General features: G+C 38.9%; 1 protein-coding gene across 3 annotated transcripts in view; it reads right to left on the bottom strand.

The window, feature by feature from the left end:
* SGCZ (sarcoglycan zeta) overlaps positions 1-20,393 on the bottom strand; it is a 1,210,308-nt gene that overhangs the window by 478,754 nt on the left and 711,161 nt on the right. For all 3 annotated transcript variants that reach the window (XM_017350432.3, XM_070069665.1, XM_070069664.1), the window contains exon 2: positions 11,608-11,802. In XM_017350432.3, coding sequence (XP_017205921.2) covers positions 11,608-11,802 — 195 coding nt within the window. The remainder of the gene's footprint in view (positions 1-11,607; positions 11,803-20,393) is intronic.

Raw genomic sequence — 20,393 nt, 5'->3', positions numbered from 1 at the left:
CTAGCAGCCATTAAGTGATAGAAATAGCCTCCAGCACAAAGGAATTTGTGCTTATTTTTCTTAAAATATTAATTAATTTACTTATTCAAAAGGTAGAGTGACAGAGGGGGTAGGTGGGGGCATTGGGGAAAGACACAGTGAGATCTTCAACCTGCTGGGTCACTCCCCCAAATAATCACAACAACCAGCGTTGAGCCAAGCTGAAGGCAGAAGCCAGGTACCCCATCCAGGTCCCTAACATGAGCATCAGGGACCCAAGTATGTGCACCATCATCCTCTGTTTTCCCAGGCTCATTAGCAGGAAGCTGGATCAGAAGTGGAACAGCTAGAACTCAAACTGGCATCCAATATGGGCTATGGGCTATGGGCTGAGCAAACTGTAGTTTAATCCACTGTACCACAACAGCTGCCCCAGAGTAATAATTTTTCAAGGTAACTTTAATGATTTTCCAGAAATATTTGAAAAGACTGGCACAGATACTAAACTTCAGACCAAATCTGCTTATAATCAATACTATTCATATTTATATAGTCTGAGGATAATTTTACAAACTAGCAATGAAAAAGTCTATGGCACTACTATTGTTCAAATAATAAATTCATATTGTTACCCCATAAGATACTTTTTATCAAAAATGCTTCCTTGGAAACAACAAATATGGTAACATTTCACTAATGCCTTTGAAAATGACATGCTTACGCTGTTTCAATGAAATAGCAAAAGCATTCATCTTTCTTAAGATAATTACTTTAATTTTGAGGCTGGCATCCTAGTGCAGAGGGTGAAGCCACTGTGACATTGTCATCAGACATGAGAGCACTGATTCTCATCTTGGCAGCTCTACTTCTGATCCAGTTCCCAGCTAATAAGCCCACAGAAAGCAGTAGACGATGGCTTAAATGTTTGGGTCCCTTATCCACATTGGATACCTGGATAGATTCCAGCTCCTGGTTTCTACCTGACCTGGCCTGGCCCCAGCCATTGTGGCCATCTGAGGAGTGAACCATCAGATAAAAGATCTCTTTCTCTTGGCTTCTTCTTCTCTCTCTGTAATTCTGCCTTTCAAGTACATGAAATCTTTTTTGAAAATTACTCTTCTTTCATTTTAAAGTTAAAATCTACCCCCCTACTCAAATTTCCTGCCAAAATGGTTAATCCACTTAAGGTATATTGTAAGCTATTACAATAGCTGTAGGTATACAGGTGGAGATGCATATTTCATTACGTTCAGAATGATTTCACATATTTTACGTTCTATGCTATGAGCTAACTCAAGGTAATATTAAAGAGAAGATGCTGAACAAAGTCATTTCCAGATCTAGTGTAATATACAATGTGTTAAATATATGAATTCAGGAGTTTGTCAGTGCTCTAACTTTTGGTTCAAAGGCTAATTTTCTTAATCTTTAGGTTTCTCCTATTCCCCTCATATATCTGGTTGTCTAATGAGCTTCATTTTGTGCATGCTATGTATAGTTTGTGATTTATATTACATCACGTATTTTGTCATTTATTTTAGTAAAAAGTATGACCACTTGGCAGTTGTTTGAACTTGGGTAAAAATGACTAAATTTTTCTTTATATAGTCAAGGAAAGAAAATGTGCTGTTGAGCTAAGACTAAGCATGAAAGATTTCATGTGAGAGGGACAATTTGTCAGAAAATTATGAGGAGGTACAAACAGAGGGTTATAATGGAAGCAGCCGTGCAACATTAACTATATCATTCACCCTCATAAACACTGTAATAAATCCCCACAGAGCACACGGAGGGGCGGTGCAGCTGCCTGCTGTTGGCACTCACCCACAAAGCTACAGTGGGGCCCCAGGTGATGCCTGCCCCAGCTCCAGAATGAGCACCATGGTGCGTGAGCTGCAGAAGGAAATGGACAGCAAGAACTGGCAGCCCAGAATGGTGCACAAAGATGGTGACCCTAATGGCCCACAGAGTAGCCTCTCACCATGCGCAAATACCCCTCAGCAAAATATAGTTTGATCAGTGCAAGCACTGTAGTGAAGTCACAGAGATGAATAGCATTCATGCTTCTTTTATAAAAGTACTATTAATAAGCACAGTTGCTCTACCCATAAATTAAACCCAAGGCCCACTTACTTTGTAGTGTTGTTGTGAACTTAAATAAGTCTTGGTCTACAAAGTATATAATCTTGCCAAATAAACTACACACTATCAAAATAGAGACTCCTTGGCTCCTTGGACCTTGCACTCATATTTGAAGGGTTATGGCTTAAGGGTCATAATTTTAAAAGATGCTATAAAAATGCGTAATACCTTAATAATGAATCATTTAATATTTTGATCATTAGAACCCTTAGGGTCAAGAACATAAATCCCCCTTTGTTACAGAAATCGTTTCTAAATACTACATTTTTCAAGATGGTTCACAAAAGAAGATCAGGTCTTTTTGATTTACACAGGTTGCAAAAGTTGCTTTCACATAATACTGATTTCCAAAATAAATAGCTTAATGCCATCAAAATAACGATGATGGTTCACACCTGAACTACTCCTCGTAGAAGTTTTCTTTAAATGTTTTTATATCTCAGTATTAAGAGATACTTCATCATTCTAAGGAAATAAGATATTCTCCCTGATAAAATCTATCATATAAAATAACTTTAATTATTATAAGCTGTGGGGAGCAACTCGGACTAGACTAAGTTACTGGAATTAAGACTTATTCTATGCATCTGCTCTCCCACAATATGGCGCTGGGAGAGGAGGAAACAGCTTCTATGCAGCTGCCTCTTGCCAACTTGAGTGATGACCTCCAGGAGCTGATCCTGCTCCTGATTGGAGGAGAGCAGCGTACTCGGCGTGTGGGCAGCCGAGTTGGGATTGGCAGAGGAGGACTATAAAGGAGGAGAGAGACAACATGCACCAGGAACATCTAAGGGGAACATCTATCTGAAGGTACACCTGTGCAGCCCCCGAGAGAGCCGGCCGGCGGTGTGCCGCTCCCCCGCGGAAGTGGGGAAAGTGGCCAGGGGGAACCGCCCTTCCACGGAGGTGGAAGGGTCGGTAGCCAACCCGGGAAGAACCAGCAGCAAACCCGGGAAGGGCCGAGCACACGAAAGAACAGCGCAGGGTCCTGTGTCATTCCTCCACGAAGAGGGGGAGCAACATAATGGTGCCTTGACTTGGATAGGAAACTTAGGAGGGAAGAAACGGGAAGAAGTGGGAAAATACCGGAGAGAGAGACTAGCAAAGAGCCTAGGGAAAAGCCGGACGAAAAAGGTGCCGGAAGAAGCTATCAAAAGCCTAGGCATAGACTCAGATACGGACTACGGGGGGAAGCTGGGAGAAATCTCTAAGGTCAAAAGCGAAAGTGAAAGCTAGAACAAACAGACTCAGATACGGACTGTGGGGAGAAGCCAGGATAAATGAGGGAGGAATATTGTTGGAAGAAAAATTAGGGAAACATACCGGGTAGAGAAAAATATGTTAGGGAGGATGAAGCCGCGGGTGCAGGCTGAAGCGGAGACGTAAGCTATCTTGGGATTCTTCAAGTCAGCTCGGGGAGCAAAAGGCGAAAATCTGGAACCAGAGGCAGAGACGTGGGCCGCCAGGTTGGAATCCGTCAGATTAGCCCGCAGAGCAAAAGACGGGAAGCCAAACCGAAGGGCGCGGATGTGAGCCAGGTTGAATTCGCCAGGTTAGCCCGGGGAACTTAGATTGAATACCGGTGGCAGAAACGTAAGCTACGCTGTGTGACTCACGGAAGCCGCCGCGTGCAGAGAGAGCGCGCGGGGCGTGAATAGATAGGGAACGTGGGGCTAGCGCGAGGCCATGGTGCGGGCGCGAAGGGGCGCGGAGACCGCGGATTGCGTGCGCGAAGCCGGGAAGCCGTGCAGATGAGAGAAGCGCGGGCTGAAGCGGCTCAGAGCCGGGAAGCCGCCGAGAAGCAGCCTCGGGGCGGGCGCCGGGAAGCCGCAGGGATAAGAGAAACAGAAGTTTAGAAGTAAAATGAGAGAAATAGGAATGCTGGTAGATAGAAGTAAAATAGGAGAGATAGGAATGCCCAGAGATAGAGAAATAGAGAAAAATAAGGCCTCCCCTCAACATGGCAATGAGAGAGCTTGGATTCGGTCTGCCTGATTAGTAAGGCGATAAGCACCAGTAGGCAGCTCGACCAGAGTATGAGCTGCAGGTCACCGAAGATAGGCACGAATCAACACCAATAAGTCTCCCCACAATATGGCAATGAGAAGGCTTGGATTCGGTTTGTCTGATTTGTAAGATGATAAGCACCTGCGGGCGGCTTGCAGCTTATGCGCTGCAGGTCACCGAAGACAGGCATGTTATCAACACCAATAAGTCTCCCCACAAGACAGCAATGAGAGGGCTTGGATTCGGTTTGCCTGATTGATAGGGCTTGTAAGCACCTGCAGGCAGTTCTAGCAGAGCAGAGCATGCGCTGCAGGGCACCGAACACAGGCACGCATCAGCGCCTAAAAACCTCCTCACAACATGGCGAAGAGAGGACCCAGATTCGGTTTGCCTGATTGGTAGGGCTTGTAAGCACCTGTGGGCAACTCTAGCAAGCAGAGCAGAGTGTGTGCCACGGGGCACCGAAGACAGGCGCGTATCAATGCCAAAAATAAAAAGAAAGGGGGATCTGTGGGGAGCAACATGGACTAGACTAAGTTACTGGAATTAAGACTTATTCTATGCATCTGCTCTCCCACAATATGGCGCTGGGAGAGGAGGAAACAGCTTCTATGCAGCTGCCTCTTGCCAACTTGAGTGATGACCTCCAGGAGCTGATCCTGCTCCTGATTGGAGGAGAGCAGCGTACTCGGTGTGTGGGCAGCCAAGTTGGGATTGGCAGAGGAGGACTATAAAGGAGGAGAGAGACAACATGCACCAGGAACATCTAAGGGGAACATCTATCTGAAGGTACACCTGTGCAGCCCCCGAGAGAGCCGGCCGGCAGTGTGCCACTCCCCCGCGGAAGTGGGGAAAGTGGCCAGGGGGAACCGCCCTTCCATGGAGGTGGAAGGGTCGGTAGCCAACCCGGGAAGAACCAGCAGCAAACCCGGGAAGGGCCGAGCACACGAAAGAACAGCGCAGGGTCCTGTGTCGTTCCTCCACGAAGAGGGGGAGCGACAATAAGCTAATAATGCATGGAGATAATATTTGTCATTATACTGCACTGGCACCAACTGAGTGCTTGTATATTAATCTCTTTTAAGAGCTTTAGCAAGGGGTCACTACTAAATATTTCTAATATCTCTGTGAGGTCAACCCTATTATCACCATTTTACAGATGTAGAATTGGAGCTCGAGAGGTAAAGAAGCTGACACAAGGTCAGCTTGCTAAGCAGCCAGTCTTGAAGGCAGAATATGAGTCAGGGTGTCATACGCCAGTGCTCCTGTTTTTAACCCTTACCTTAAACATCTTTACCTGTCTACTAATATATTTATTTACACACACTTATCGACTTCATTTTTTTTTTTGAGTCAAGAATTGTTTCAGCCTCAACCTCCAAGGAAAGAACAGTCAGTTCACGTGGTAGACTAAGTGTCTTTGAAGATGCAATAGTAAAATGAGTAAGAATAATACGGCCGGCGCCGTGGCTCAATAGGCTAATCCTCCACCTTGCGGCGCCGGCACACCGGGTTCTAGTCCCGGTTGGGGTGCCGGATTCTGTCCCGGTTGCCCCTCTTCCAGGCCAGCTCTCTGCTATGGCCAGGGAGTGCAGTGGAGGATGGCCCAGGTGCTTGGGCCCTGCACCCCATGGGAGACCAGGAAAAGCACCTGGATCCTGGCTCCTGCCATTGGAGGGTGAACCAACGGCAAAGGAAGACCTTTCTCTCTGTCTCTCTCTCTCACTGTCCACTCTGCCTGTCAAAAAAAAAAAAAAAAAAAGAATAATACCAAAAACTTAGCTGTTACTGCATATCAGGTACTTTGTTATTATAATTCCTTTGATTTATACATCAACCTAATGCCATTGACAATAGTATACTCATTCTGTAGAGGAGGAAAATTGAATCCAAAATAAAATAGCTAATGGCAGGATTTGGACAGAAAGGTTATGCTTTTACTAAAGACATAGTCATACTTTAGTTTCAGCAATGCCAGCAACATGAGGAAAATTTGCTACTGACTCCATTTTTGTACAGGAACACAGCCCTCTGGCAGGTGATAGAGACTTGTCTTGTTCCCTGGATACACAGCATTCATGAATGTAATAATGAATTTATTTTCTATTACTAAATTGATGTGTGCACAAAATAGCCTCTAATATATTTGTGGAGTTTTTAGAGAAATTAGTGTTTTCTGGAAAGAGGAGGATGTTTATAATTTTTAATAAGTAATTTTTGAGTCCACATCCTATAACGATCCTATGGGAAACACAAATAACAAAATTATGCTTTGGTGGGCTACTGAAATAAAATCTCGCTCTTTACTAGTGTCTTCTGTTACTACCCCCTTTCATCTTTCTCAGCAATGGAAGATTACATCATTAGTGTATGCTTATTTTGTCTGGAGTGCATGTGTGAGTGGACTTTTTTTTTTTTTTTTTTTTTTTTTTTTTTTTTTTTTTTTTACAGGCAGAGTGGATAGTGAGAGAGAGAGACAGAGAGAAAGGTCTTCCTTTAGCCATTGGTTCACCCTCCAATGGCCACCATGGCTGGCGCGCTGTGGCCAGTGCACTGCGCTGATCCGAAGCCAGGAGCCAGGGGCTTCTCCTGGTCTCCCGTGGGGTGTAGGTTCCAAGCACTTGGGCCATCCTCCACTGCACTCCCTGGCCACAACAGAGAGCTGGCCTGGAAGAGGGGCAACCGGGACAGAATCTGGCACCCCGACCGGTACAAGAACCTGGTGTGCCAGTGCCGCAAGGCGGAGGATTAGCCTAGTGAGCCGCGGCGCCAGCCTCATTTTCTTTCTTTAGTCAATGGTCACCAACATCCTACATGAGACCAAACTGGGTCAATAAATTTCTCTAAGCAATCTTGGCACTCCATTGATTTCAGTCCTTCAATGAAGGAGCATTGCGGGGAGATATGCCTGATTGTTGGGGGCCAGGCTGAGGCTCCACTGCAGTGGAACAGGCTGGAAGTCTTGGAAGAGTTATTTCTTCTCACTGTGAAAGGCAAGGTCACTTTTTGTATAGGAACTGCACAACAAGTGGGCACAGACGTCATTGTGGCTAGTGGTGACTGACCAAGCAATGGATGCCCAATTGTATCACTTACTTAGCAATGCCTCTTGCTTCAAAGTTGAGGCACAGTAGTACAGGAAAGAATGAGCTTAAACAAAATTCAAGATTTTTGTGTGTTTGTAAGAAAAGACTGGGATGTTATTGGAGCTGCTACTGAGGGAGTCAGAGCCAGTAACTGCAGCATTACGTGACTATGTTTTCACTAAACAAAACAAAACAAAGATCCACCTGCCCTAAATGCTTGAGACCCTGGGGGAAAGTGTGTTGTTTTTTATCCACCAGGAGAAGCTGATTGCCTCCTTGAAAGACATGAAAGGACTTGAGTAATGCCTCTTGGTTGATGAGAGAGGAGGGGGCTTCGGTTAAAAAAGAGTATAAGAATAAATCTGTCAGAAACAGACACATAAACTAAGACAGAAATTAGTAGGACTTTCATGGTTCCTGCCACTGACATGGAAGCCCTGAAAGACCAGGATGAAGTTTCCTGCTCCTGGCTTCAGCCTGGTCTAGCCCTGACTATTGTAGGCATTTGAGAGGCAAACCAGCAATGGAAGATCAATTTCTCTCTCCCATCCCCTCTCTGTCACTATGCTTTTCCAATAAGTGATTTTTTTTATTTTAGCTTTAAGAGAAAACTAAATATAATAAAAGGTATACTGTGCACTTTGGAAAGGTACGTGAAAAGACAACAAATTATGAAAAAATGGAAATGACTATTGCCTGCTGCTAAAAAGAGAAATACATCTTAGAAGACTGATATTTCCATAAAAATATATTTATGATTATGTAATGTAATGTTTGAAATGAAGAAAACACAAAAAGAAACCAAAAATCATTGCATAAAATTCTCCCATGCATTTTCTGGTTTATAGATATCAAAATCAGTGTGAATAATGATCCTTGCATGTGTTTCTGGGCATTATAACATACAGTGGTCTTGACATATTAATAAAAAATGTTAGATTGAAATAGTGGAACAAGAATGCCATGTTTGAAGTAATATACAAGAGATTTCAATAACAGCTATACCCTACTAGTATGGTGTCCTTGTCATCCAAAGGGATTTTTAAGCAAATGCTGAGGAATAAAATGATGGGAACATTTAAAAGTTACCTCTACTGGTGCATGGATGGTAGATCTAAAATTTCCCCTGTTCCATTTCGATCCTGAAATGTTGATATTCAACCATTCTTCTCTTAGAATTTTCTTTCAGCTAACATTCACCGCATTGATTACACAAGGCTCTAAGATATTTTTTCCCAATTGGCTTAATGAATTGATTATTTTAACTATTAATTATATCTGGGTATAGCTGACTTCTTGGCTACTACATTTGTAATTTTGTTTACTTCCTTTGCTAAATAAATGCTATCAATGTTTCCATTCTGTCTTTTATTAGCTGGTTAACATATGCATTAGTTTACATTGCAGCTGAATGCTATCAAGGTTTAGTTAACTCTGGCGGCTAAAATAACTACTTTATAACTATATCAATTTTCAATTTTCAAATAAAGGCTTAATTTAGACATACCATTGAACTAAGAAAAAAATATTGCCTTAGCAGAAAAGCTGGAGTTGATAGACCATCTAGGTTTGTCTATCTGTATTAAACCACAGATATTATGCCAATCAAACAGCAACAAAACCATGCAATTGGGTTATACTCATCTTGGGAGATGAATTTTCAAAAAATTTCTCTTTGACTCAGTGGTGTATTTACCAATTCTCATAGCCAGGAAATTACTATCTATATCTATCCTAAGTCTTTCATGCTGTCGTGTAAACTCATTTCCTTTTTCTTCGTTCTCTGTAACTGGGTATCTCAATAAGTAGGATGATTTTCCACAAAATGAAAAACAAAAGTTAATAAGGTCATATCAACCGTACATATCATGCACCATGTTGGTCATAACGACAGAGCCTGCACAGCATCATAAAACAGGTTGGCAGCTCTGTTTCTGTGCCGAAAATACAATATTTTGATAACAATAACATGCCCAGTTTGCTCAAATAAAAGATGTTAACAGCCACATATTTCCATGTATTGGATGGCAACAGTTATAATAAAAGTGAAATATATTTTGGGCAGATCAATAGTACTCCCCAAACAATTCACACATCATTTTCTGCTTCTTGGCTAAGGTATGGCAACTGGTCTTTGGTATTCACAGTGGAGATAGCTACAAACATGATGTACTCGTGAAAACATAAAATTGATTTTTTTTTACTGCTCTAATGTAAGAGACTTACCAATTATTTCACACTTTTCTAGTATATACAACTTCATTTGTAGTATATAGAACTGCTAAATCTTGCAACTGCTTCAGTAATGCTGAATTTCTCTGAATAATTATGAACAACTGCATTAGGATGGAGAATGCATTGCCTTACAAAGTTTATCTTGATGCTATCATTACAACTTCATCTGTCCATTTCCTTCATCTAAATGCATATTACTTACATAGCTGAAGGAAACAGTCTTCTTTTTCATTATAAAAAGTTAAAGTCATGAATTAAAAGAAAAAAAAATGTGACAAATGAAAATTACCAACAGAAAACCAAATACCCAGACTACAATGGAAACAATCTTTTTTATTGCCCTCAAGGTTCTATTGGCATTCGCATTTTGGCCAGCTGAGGTTCAAATTAGATAGCTCCAAGGGTAGCAGAAACCCTGGGGTCTATGAGGATCCTGAAAACACAGGTGATTGTTTCAATTATTTCCGATGAATGGCTTATCCAGCCTTGGCAACAGCGTGGGACTGGACGACAAGGTATGAACTATCTAAAGTGTGATGCGTGCAGTCAAGTAATTATGTTGCTAAGGGTATTTTCCTAATTAATGTAAATATGCTTGAGAAGATTATGTGGCCTGAACCTGAAAATTTCCATGTTCTGGTCACTAGGACAATCAAGGCTCCCTGAAGTGAGAGCTGATGGCCTCTTTTATAAGCTTTTAGAAGATGTCTTTTGATAGAGGAAACTGAATAATTGAAATTTCAAGTTTCAGAGAAAATCATTCCTTTTAAAATATAATTTTTCATTAAGAAAAATTAGGTTGAAAATGTGCTGCCATCAATTTCTAGTTTCTCTTATGGTGAAGGCAGCAAAAAGGTATCTACAGAGGTATACACATCACCCTACTCTGTAATAATAGAACCAATAATGAAGCCCCGGCATCACCAGGGAGCAGAGAAGCAGAATTCAGAACAGAAACACTGGGCAGTTACTGACATTTGTGACGCAACATTCTTAAATGAGAAGGGAACCTGATCCCAGGCTTGGACAATGCAGTGATTCCCACGCAATACCAGAGAATCTGCTCAATAACCATTTACCTATGAGCCCACACGTCCACCTCTAGCCAACCACAGGCCCACAGGCCTTGCTCAATCATCCTAGAAGAGAATGTATCTGTAGAATGTACTTTCTTCCCCCTCATTTTGGGAACATACTGACTTGTGTCAATCTCTCCTTTGAGTTTAGTTTCTTTTTAAATGAATATTCTTCAAATTTGTACTCTATTTATAAAAGTAGAACCATCCAGCTCATTTTTCTCCATAAACATCTACTGTTTTATCTTGATTTGTGCAGTGACAATGAAATCCTATCTGACAGGTCAGGCTACCTTCATTCCCATGCTTTTTATGCACACGATATTTGTGGTGCTATACTGTGTGGGCAACTGTTCTGCTCACTTTTCTCTTTGAAAGTCCATTTCAAGTTAGAATAAGGTATTAGTGAAGTCAGAAAAAAAGAATTCTTGCTAAATCAATATCCAGTGAGATTAAAAACAACAATTCACACACACACACACACACACACACCACAGGCCAATACAAGAATATCAATGGAGTTTAAAACACAGCATTGGTGTCATCGCTATGGATACAGAGAAAAAGAATAGTAAAAGTGTGGTCAGCAAGCAAGACACCTGCTTATGTGTGTAGAGACTGAGGACTCCAAGCAAAGGCGGGGTGACTTGAAAGCAGAGTAATTTAAGGATTTAGCCAGAAAATAGAAAATGAGCCTTTTGTGCTGAAGCAACCATTTTTCCCAGACAAGTTACGCTCTCATAGGGTTCTTATAAAAATATTCAAACAACCAAACAAGAAACTAAAGCAAATTTCAGTAAACTGTGTAATCATTTTGCTATTAAGTTATTAATCTTCACAAAAGTGATTTAATTTCTTATTTTTCATTTACCATGTATGTTCCCTGAAAGAATACACACACACACACACACACTCACACATTAATGGCCAAAATACTGAATGTAGTCTTAATATGGCTGTCTCTGAGTTTTAAAGACATATAATACAATTTCAGTTAACTTCCAATTGAAAAGAACTTAAAATAACACAGTTGAATGATCTTTGAATCAAAAGCAATAACGTAAAATCATGGTGGTACTTACCACAGTGAAATTCATAACTTTCAATATCCATATTGTCATGGCTAAGTTAACTATCATGGTAACCAACAGCAGAAGGACAAAGAAGTATAAGCACCTCTTTCGCCAGCCATAAATTCCCACTGGATAAAGTTGTGCATTCTCAGTCCTTGGCAGGTTATTCTGTTGTGTTGCTAGTATGTATTGTTCTCGGGTCATCTGAAAAAAAAAAGAGTGAGATATGAGAGAGAGAGAGAAGAGAGAGAGAGAGGAGAAGAGACAGAAAAGGAGCATTAAAAACAACAACAACAACTAAACCAGCTGCTTTCCTCCCTGGCTGCATGAGGGTCAACTGCCATCCTGAATGATACGGAAACTATCCAGACCAGGAAGTTTAGGACTAACTGACTACTTCTAATGAAATAAATGGTCAATGATGTTCTCCAACCTCAGAGAACAAAAGTGCCTAAGACAGGAATTTGGGAAAATGTACAAGACAATGTCATCTTGGTTTTTGGATTTGGAACTCATTTTGGCGATGGCAAAACAAGTAGCATTGCAATGATTTGCAGATCTCTGCTTTACACAAAAAGAAATAAACCCAAACTGAGACTTGTAGCAAGTGGCCTGGATGAGAAGATAAAGATCTCAAAAAAACAGTGAAAGGAGCCCAAGACCAGAAAGGAACACTAAGGGGGCTGCCAGGACCAGCAGTGGTGCTGGCAAAAAGTCAAAGGAGTGAAGACTCAGCAGTGACTTTATCTATAGTGATTGCATCAATTTTCACAGGAAATAATATACATTAAAAAATAAAATCAATGAACATTTTTCCAAAAATTAAAATATGCAACATGTCTAAGTACAATAGGCAGTAAGCACACAATTACTGTTGTGCAATGAAAATGTTACAAACCTCTTAAATCATTATCATGGTTGTTTATTAGAGCAGCTGAATGGCTACATCTGTAAAATATATATTTCTGGTCGCAGTTGTCCGATTCTAGTGGTACACTTTTCTCGGAAGGCTCTGAGGACGCTCAGGACTACTTCTACCCACATACAGCTTACATTTGGAATAGCCTTTTACCTCTTCTTTGAGACACCTGACAACCTACTTTATCACCAGGCTGTTCTTTACCTTTCTCTAAACATGCAGAATATAAAGAGTACAGTATATGTGTTTCAATAAATATGTCAGTGTATGTGCAAGAACCCACAGAAAGGGAATACACTTACTGAGAGTTGCATAGATTTAGCTAGCTAATTTAAACTTTCAATCAGAATTTTGTTGGTTGTTGTTTAGTTGTATTAAAATGAGGGGAAAATTAAGTTCATGATATAAACAGAAATTCAGTTTTAAAAAAAATATTTCTTGACAATATGTAAGTTTGGGGTTCTTAATTTTTTTCAAGAAGTACATGACTACTGTCTTATGTAATTCAGTAATTTAGATAGGTAAAATTAAAGAATATTTCCTAGGTATATATATTGTAAAAACAACATGTTTCTTTTCTATGGAATGGAAACTTCAATTTTTAACTGCTTTATTTATTTAAAAAGGAGGGTTAGACACACACACACACACACACACACACACACACAGAGAGAGAAAGAGAGAGAGATAACGAACACACAAGAGCTGTCTTTCATATATAGGTTCACTCCCCAAATGGCCGCAACAGTGAGATCTGGGCTGGGGAAAAACCAGGAGCCAGGAACTCCACCCTGATCTCCCACTTGGGTGGCAGGAACTCAAGCAAATGGGCCATTACTGCTGTGGCTCTAGGCACATTAGCTGGAAGCTAGATCAGAAGCAAGGCAGCCTAGACTCAAACTGGCACTCTGAAAACTGAAATGAAAAAATGAAAACCTGACATTGCAAATGATGGCTTACACTGTTTCATTTGATAAAATTTCACTTTTATTTTCATACATTTTAATTTTGTATAGATAATGATTATTCATCTATTTTCTTTAGTATTCTGTGGATTTCTTTGTTTTGTATATTAAAATTTCTAAAATTTTTAATCAGTTAAAAGTTAATACACCAACAGAAATAACATTGATTATACAAAAATAAAGCATTAATAAAAATTTAAATGATTGATTAAGTAACAGAAAATACATGTAATAGAAAACATGCAAGATAAAATCATTAAATTACGGTGTTCTTTGACCTAATTCTACTTTGAAGAAAATCTTTAACTCTATATTGAGACACTCAAAAAGTTTATTTTATTTGGAACTTTTCCAGTTTTTAATTTTAGCACTAAACTTCCAAATGCACTAATGCACTGTTAAATATTATGAATCTCATTTTTTATGATCAAGGCTTATTATACATCATATAATATAAAAGGTAGAATAAGAATAATTTTAAATAAATTAGAAGTGTTAATAATAAATGACTAATAGATTTCATAATATAAAAGTGAAATTTTGTTATTATTATGTTTTTATTTTTACTGTTTCCTTGAAACTACTCACAAGGCTTTAATTAGTCTTTATTTAGATTCCAATTTGTGGAAATGTGTAGCCCATTAAGTAACACAAGTTTTAAATCAGAGGTCAATATATCAGAGAATTGACTTTGAGAATTCTGATGTAGAGTTTATAATTCTGACAGTGGTTATGGTTGCAAAGTAGAGACATTATAAGAAGAGAATAAAAAGAACCTAGGGACAATTACGATTAAGTGGAAGAGGAGTGGAAGAAGACAGGGGACTTGGATGTAGGAGATTAGGAGTGCACAGAATTGAAGGTGTCGGACAGGGAGAAGGACTCTTTCCCTCTGCAGAGCTGGTGTCTGAAAAGTTCTAAGTTGGGGCTGGAGTTTAGGTGTGGTGGATACAGCTGCTGCCTGCGATGCTGGCATCTCATACAGTTGCCAGTTGAGTCCTGGCTGCTGGACTTCAGATCCAGCTTCCTGCTATTGGCCTAGAAAAAGCAGCTGAAGTGATTCAGGTGCTTGGAAACACCCTTGAAGGTGACCTGGAAGACACTCCTGACTCCTGGCTCCTGACTCCTGGCTCCTGGTTTTGGCCTGGCCTAGTCCCAGCCATTGTGGCCATGTAGGGGGTGAACCAGCAGATGGAAGATCTCTCTCTCTTTCTCTCTGCAACGCTTTCAAATTTACAAGATAACTTGTGTCTTTTCAGATAATCAAATTCCTCTAGTCTTATATCAAGGTAAATTTCCTTTCTGGGATAGTCTACTTTTACACATTCTAAACAGAAACAAAAGTGAGAACAACATGCCCTAGGAAAAAACACAACTACAAAGAATACGATACAAATAAGATTGATTTTGGGGGGGAAAGTAGCAAAGATTCAGTCAATATATCAAATGCCTCTAACAATTTTGGAAAGCAAACAGGATAACAAAAGGCCAAAAGAAAAGGTTGTCAAAAAAAAAAAAAAAAAAAAAAGAAAAGAAAAGATAAATGAAAAAGACAAAGCAAGTGATTGAATCAAAGCTATTTTGGTCTTCCCTAGAAATTCAATAGCATTTCCTTAAATAAAGCTAAGCTTAACATTGTTACTTTATATACTTCCTCATCAGAAAATAGAGTGTTCAAGAGGCAAAGACAACAAGATTAGAATTTTCTTGAAAAACATTATTTTCTTTGTAAATCTAACAAATCAGGATTTCAAAGTCATAAAACCTTCAGTGGGTGTTACAGTATAGGATTAGTACTAGCAGAATCATAGTAATAACATGCTAATCTAAATGATTAAACAAACTGTTCTAGGTTAGAAACACTGACAACCTTTACCCAAAATGTTAAATGATGACCCATTTTAATATTAGCCCTACTTTGCAATGGCATCTTGGCTCCCTTGGAAACAGAAGATTCTATAAATAAAACAGAAATGTATTTTTCAGTATGCACTTTTCCTCATTTTAGAGGAATCTGCCATGCAAACCTACAATTGAAGAAATATTTATTTTCTCACCTTCATAAGTGAAATTCCTTAAAAAGAACAAGATAATCACAGTTCACTGAGAAACAATATTGTCACATCAAGGTGTCTATCTGGTTTAGTCCTTTCTTTCAATCCTTCACTAAAATAAAAATTTCATGCCTTCAAAATCCTATCTTTGCAATATTTGTTTTTCAAGGATATATATATATATATATACATATGCATATATATATATATATATATTCTTTTGGCTACTTAATTAAGATCCTCTTCAACTAAGTTTTGCAATTCTATTTCATATCACATTTCATGTATACAAATCATTCATTATAATCAAATTACTTTTAAACTCCAGGTTGTGTGTGTGTGTGTGTGTGTGTGTGTCCAAGGGTGATATTTCTTTTATCAGTCTCCTGTTTTGACCAAGGGTTGATGTCATTATTTTGTAAAATTAACATATTTGCCACTGTCCAGACTCCATTGATAAGTGACTGAGAGGTGAATCTAAAGTAAATCCTTCATGTTTATTATTTTATTGTAAGCTGAGTTACTGAGTCATTTGATATAAGAATTGCTTCATAGTCACATTTAAAATAATGAAGATCATATGTTTGGTATAGCAGATAAATATAAAGAAAATGTTTTAACAGAGTTTGTTGTATACTTATTAGTATCATTGTGCAGGCTACATCATATATATTCAGTACACGAAAATCAGTCTTTCTTAGTTACTACCAAAGAAGTTGTCAGCATTCTTGGATCAACATGGTTAACAGCCTGTTTATGTTAACAGAAATACTTTCCCTTGTATCTCCCTTTAATCCAGAGAAGTACTTGTTTATATTTGCACAAAGAAGATACTTTAATAAAGTCTAACAATGTATGCAAACTCTGAGTAAGATATTATGAGGTTATATTAAATTTGCATGGACAAAGAGAACTAGACCGTAAGGATTTTTCAATATTTTAATAATATCACGGAAAAATCGGTTTTCATAGAGGGCTATATTTTATTACATTTATTAGTGTGGCTTTAAAGGAAAGAAGAGAACGAGTGAATCTGGCTGACTTACACATGGCCCATCATGTCACTTAGCCTTGAGAATCCTGGTGAATTCTCCAGAGCTGGGTGGAATATGAAAGAAATTAACTAGAGTAGCAGAGATCATTTGTTTCTTATTCTCTTGCATCATAGAAGAGGAAAACAGTCCAAAATAATCAGGTGACAGGAATGTACTGATTATCTCAGTGTAGTTGGCATCATCATTTTTAGTGGTTTTCTGGAGTATTTAAAGTTGGGAATGGTACTGAAATTAGTAGTGACAACTATATGCAAGCAGTTTTCAAAATTTTTACACACATGATAATATATTTGGGGAAAATAATCAAAAAGAAGAATATGCATTAAACCAACTTATTAAATATTGACATGTAATGGCAATAAATACAATAATATGACAGATATATAAGCAATATACTATTAAATAATGATAGATGCTACAAAGGCAGTAAACGTGATAATATAATAAAGGTCTACATAAAGAGAAGAATGAGGGGCTAGCATTGTGACACAGTGGGATAAACCACTCCACACCACATTGGCGTCCTGTAGTGGAATGCTAGTTAAAGTCCTGGTTGCCTTACTTCTGATACAGCTTTCTGCTAACGCACCTGGGAATACAGGAGACAATGCCCCAAACACTTGGGCCCTGATACCCACGTGGGAAACCAGGAGATTCTGGCTTCTGACTTCGACCTGACCCAGATGTGGCTGCTGTAGACATTTGGGGGAGCAAACCAGTGGGTGAAAGGTTTTTTTTTTTTTTTTTCTCTTCTCCTCCCACCCTACCTACTCTCTTTTCTCTTCCTTTCCTTTTCTCTTTGTTGCTTTCCCTTTCAACTGAAAAACTAATAAAGCTTGTTTAAAAACAGAAGAGAATGCCTGAAAAAGGAAGGAACACCTGAGAAGAGGCAAACACTATCAAAGTCTTACAACAAGAAAGTTTAAAAGGAGTTGTATTTGGGGGCCAGCACTGTGGCTCAGCGGGTTAAAGCCCTGGCCTGAAGCGCCAGCATCCCATATGGGCGCCGGTTCTAGTCCCGGCTGCTCCCCTTCCAATCCAGCTCTCTGCTATGGCCTGGAAAAGCAGTAGAAGATGGCCCAAGTCCTTGGGCCCCTGCACCCATGCGGGAGACCTGGAAGAAGCTCCTGGCTCCTGCCATTGCAGTCATCTGGGGAATGAACCAGTGGATGGAAGACCTCTCTCTCTGTCTCTACCTCTCTTTGTAACTGTCTTTCAAATAAATAAAATAAATCTTTTAAAAATAGAGTTGTATTTGAAGGTCTAATTGGAGTGTTCTAAATAGAAAATTTAAAAAAAATGAGAAAGTGGAAAGGATTTGTATAGAAAACTCAGAAGCACAGAAGAGCAAATAAATAGGGTTACAGGCGACTGTGAGGCATCTGGTGCCAGGGGTCATGCAAGTCTACCTGAAGGATATGAGTCAGAGAATGGAAAAGAAATAGGGCCAAATCCTCACTAGTGATGATGAAACTAGGATCCAGGGATGAGGCCCACATTCTCAAAGACAATGGGAGCTGGGCTACCTGAAATGAGGGTAATATAAACAGGTTACAATTACAGTAACACAATGATATTGTGCCTTGCATTTATTCCTTGGTGTTCCGATGTGGAAGGCAACATCAGCATATGTAAAAATGAAAATAGCTGTACTGGATCAAACTTTGCCGGGTCTGGCTCCAGGACAAGTGCAACTGAAACTCATCCTCCCTAGGATACTCGTCCTGCTTAGAGGCTCACTACTGTAAACTTAATTCAAATGGATTTCAGTGTCTAAGATTTAGAATTCCCATAAGTGTAAGTGCCAAGCCTTTCCATTCTTTCAGCAATGTTTGATATTTATTTTCTAAAATGAAAGTGGAGGAAGGAAAACAAGAGTGAATGCTGCATTTGTGGCATCTTTCTGAGTAGGAAGGTAAGGCCAAAAAATACTAGACTCTGTATGTTTTTGAGGCTAGACGAAGAAAAGCAGCAGCTAAGACAGTTTATAATGTCTAAAACAATTGTTTTGTTATTGCTGGCTTTATCAAGAGTAAAAATAAAGGAGATTAATAGATTACCCTGATTTATTCTCTGCAAGGGAGAAATACAGTCTGAAACAATGAATAAATGACCACCCCACAGCTCATGCGAAACATTCCCATCTTCCTGCTCCTATCAGAAAGGGGAATTTGAATAACTTACAAGTAACAATAAGATTTATTTTTAATATCTAAATTTTATCAGGAAAAAATAAGAGGATTCTCAGATCAAGCATTGTCCAAAAGCTTTTTCAAGTCCAATGATTAAGAACCTATTATCTCCAGTTCACATTTTTCCATTGAATTTCCAGTCTGATGATCCAGCTAAAAAGAAAACCCAATTTAAATTGGAAGCTCTATAATTGTTTTCCAAATGCCATTTTTACTAATTTTACTATCCAACACAAAACATTAGCTATTAATACTAATATGTAAGCACAACTGAAGGAACAAATATTTGTTTAACTCACTAATTTGACTCCTGAAAAATTAAAATGCAAATTAAACATTTCATTTCTGCTCAGATTTGGGTCCCTGTTATGGAAAATAGGGATATAAAAAAGAAGAATCTCCTGGACAGTAAGATGGATAATTTGGAAAATTGCTTTTAATTTTAGATTATGAAGCTAGCATTTGGCACACTGAAGTAGCAATAAACAACCTCTTTGTGACTACAAAAATTTAATTTTAGTTTTAAAACCTCTTAAATGCCTCACTGGGAGTGCTGGTATTCTAGGAGGAGTGGTAAATCATGTTGGTGTCACTGTTCATTAAAGGTTGATCATATTAGACTGAACACTACAAATATCTGTTGTTTGTTCAGGCAAGGAAAGGAACACAAGAGACTGAATGCAGTCCCAGACTTACGTGCTGAGTTGCAATCCAGCCAGGCCACTCCATTCTATGGGTTCTGGAGCAGCTCACTTAGCCTCTCTCTGTCCCAGTTTCCTCAAGTCTCAAATGAATATTACTTAGATGACTTATATAAGCACAATCTGGCAGTAGAAAAGTAGGATGTGAAAGTGTTCTTTTCATTTTAAATGATAAACACACTCATTTTAAAAATTTATCTTCTACTCCTTAGCTACTGGTCCCCTACTTAAATATTGTCTATTTTTATTGGAATTTATTCTAAAAGACACAGTTGAAATATAGATTTAAAAGCAAACTGCTTAAAGTGTCCAAATTATATGATGTGAACTTTACACACCAGATAGGCATTTTGCTTTCTGCTCCAAGAAAATGAGTCTCTAAACAGCCACTAATGTTGAGAGAGATTTAAAACAATACTGTAAAGTCTACTTACCATGGCAATTTAAACTCTCCCTATCTATGATACTTGATTCTCAAAGGCACATTTCAACATAATGGGAGTCAAAATTTGCTATTTAAAAAAATGTCTATTTGCAGTAGACTTTTTTTTTCTAGTTCATTTAAAGAAAATGCTGTACTCAGGTTTAAAGCATAAAAAAAAAGGCAGCCTTGCAACTGAATTTCAAGAATAATGAAAGATACTGACTCAAACGGCTGCCACTTGAGGTAGAAAACAGAAGGGAAGTCTATCTAAGCCAGGACAAAAAAGAGAAACTTGAACAGGCATTAAAAGGGAAATACATTCCCCAATGAATAAAAGTTTGCAATAAAACCTAGGCATTTATAGAGATTTTTTTCAGTAACCTCATTGCTATTCTTAACTTGATTTACATACCTCATACACCTTAAAATTACTTTTATCTAAGAAATACTTATTCAGTATTTAGTTGGATGAAAGTTTATTCACA

Source organism: Oryctolagus cuniculus, chromosome 2, assembly GCF_964237555.1.
Source record: "Oryctolagus cuniculus chromosome 2, mOryCun1.1, whole genome shotgun sequence".
In the NCBI taxonomy this organism is placed as follows: domain Eukaryota; kingdom Metazoa; phylum Chordata; class Mammalia; order Lagomorpha; family Leporidae; genus Oryctolagus; species Oryctolagus cuniculus.
The sequence above is the reverse complement of the archived record's forward strand: the minus strand, read 5'-3'. Positions and strand labels throughout refer to the sequence as shown.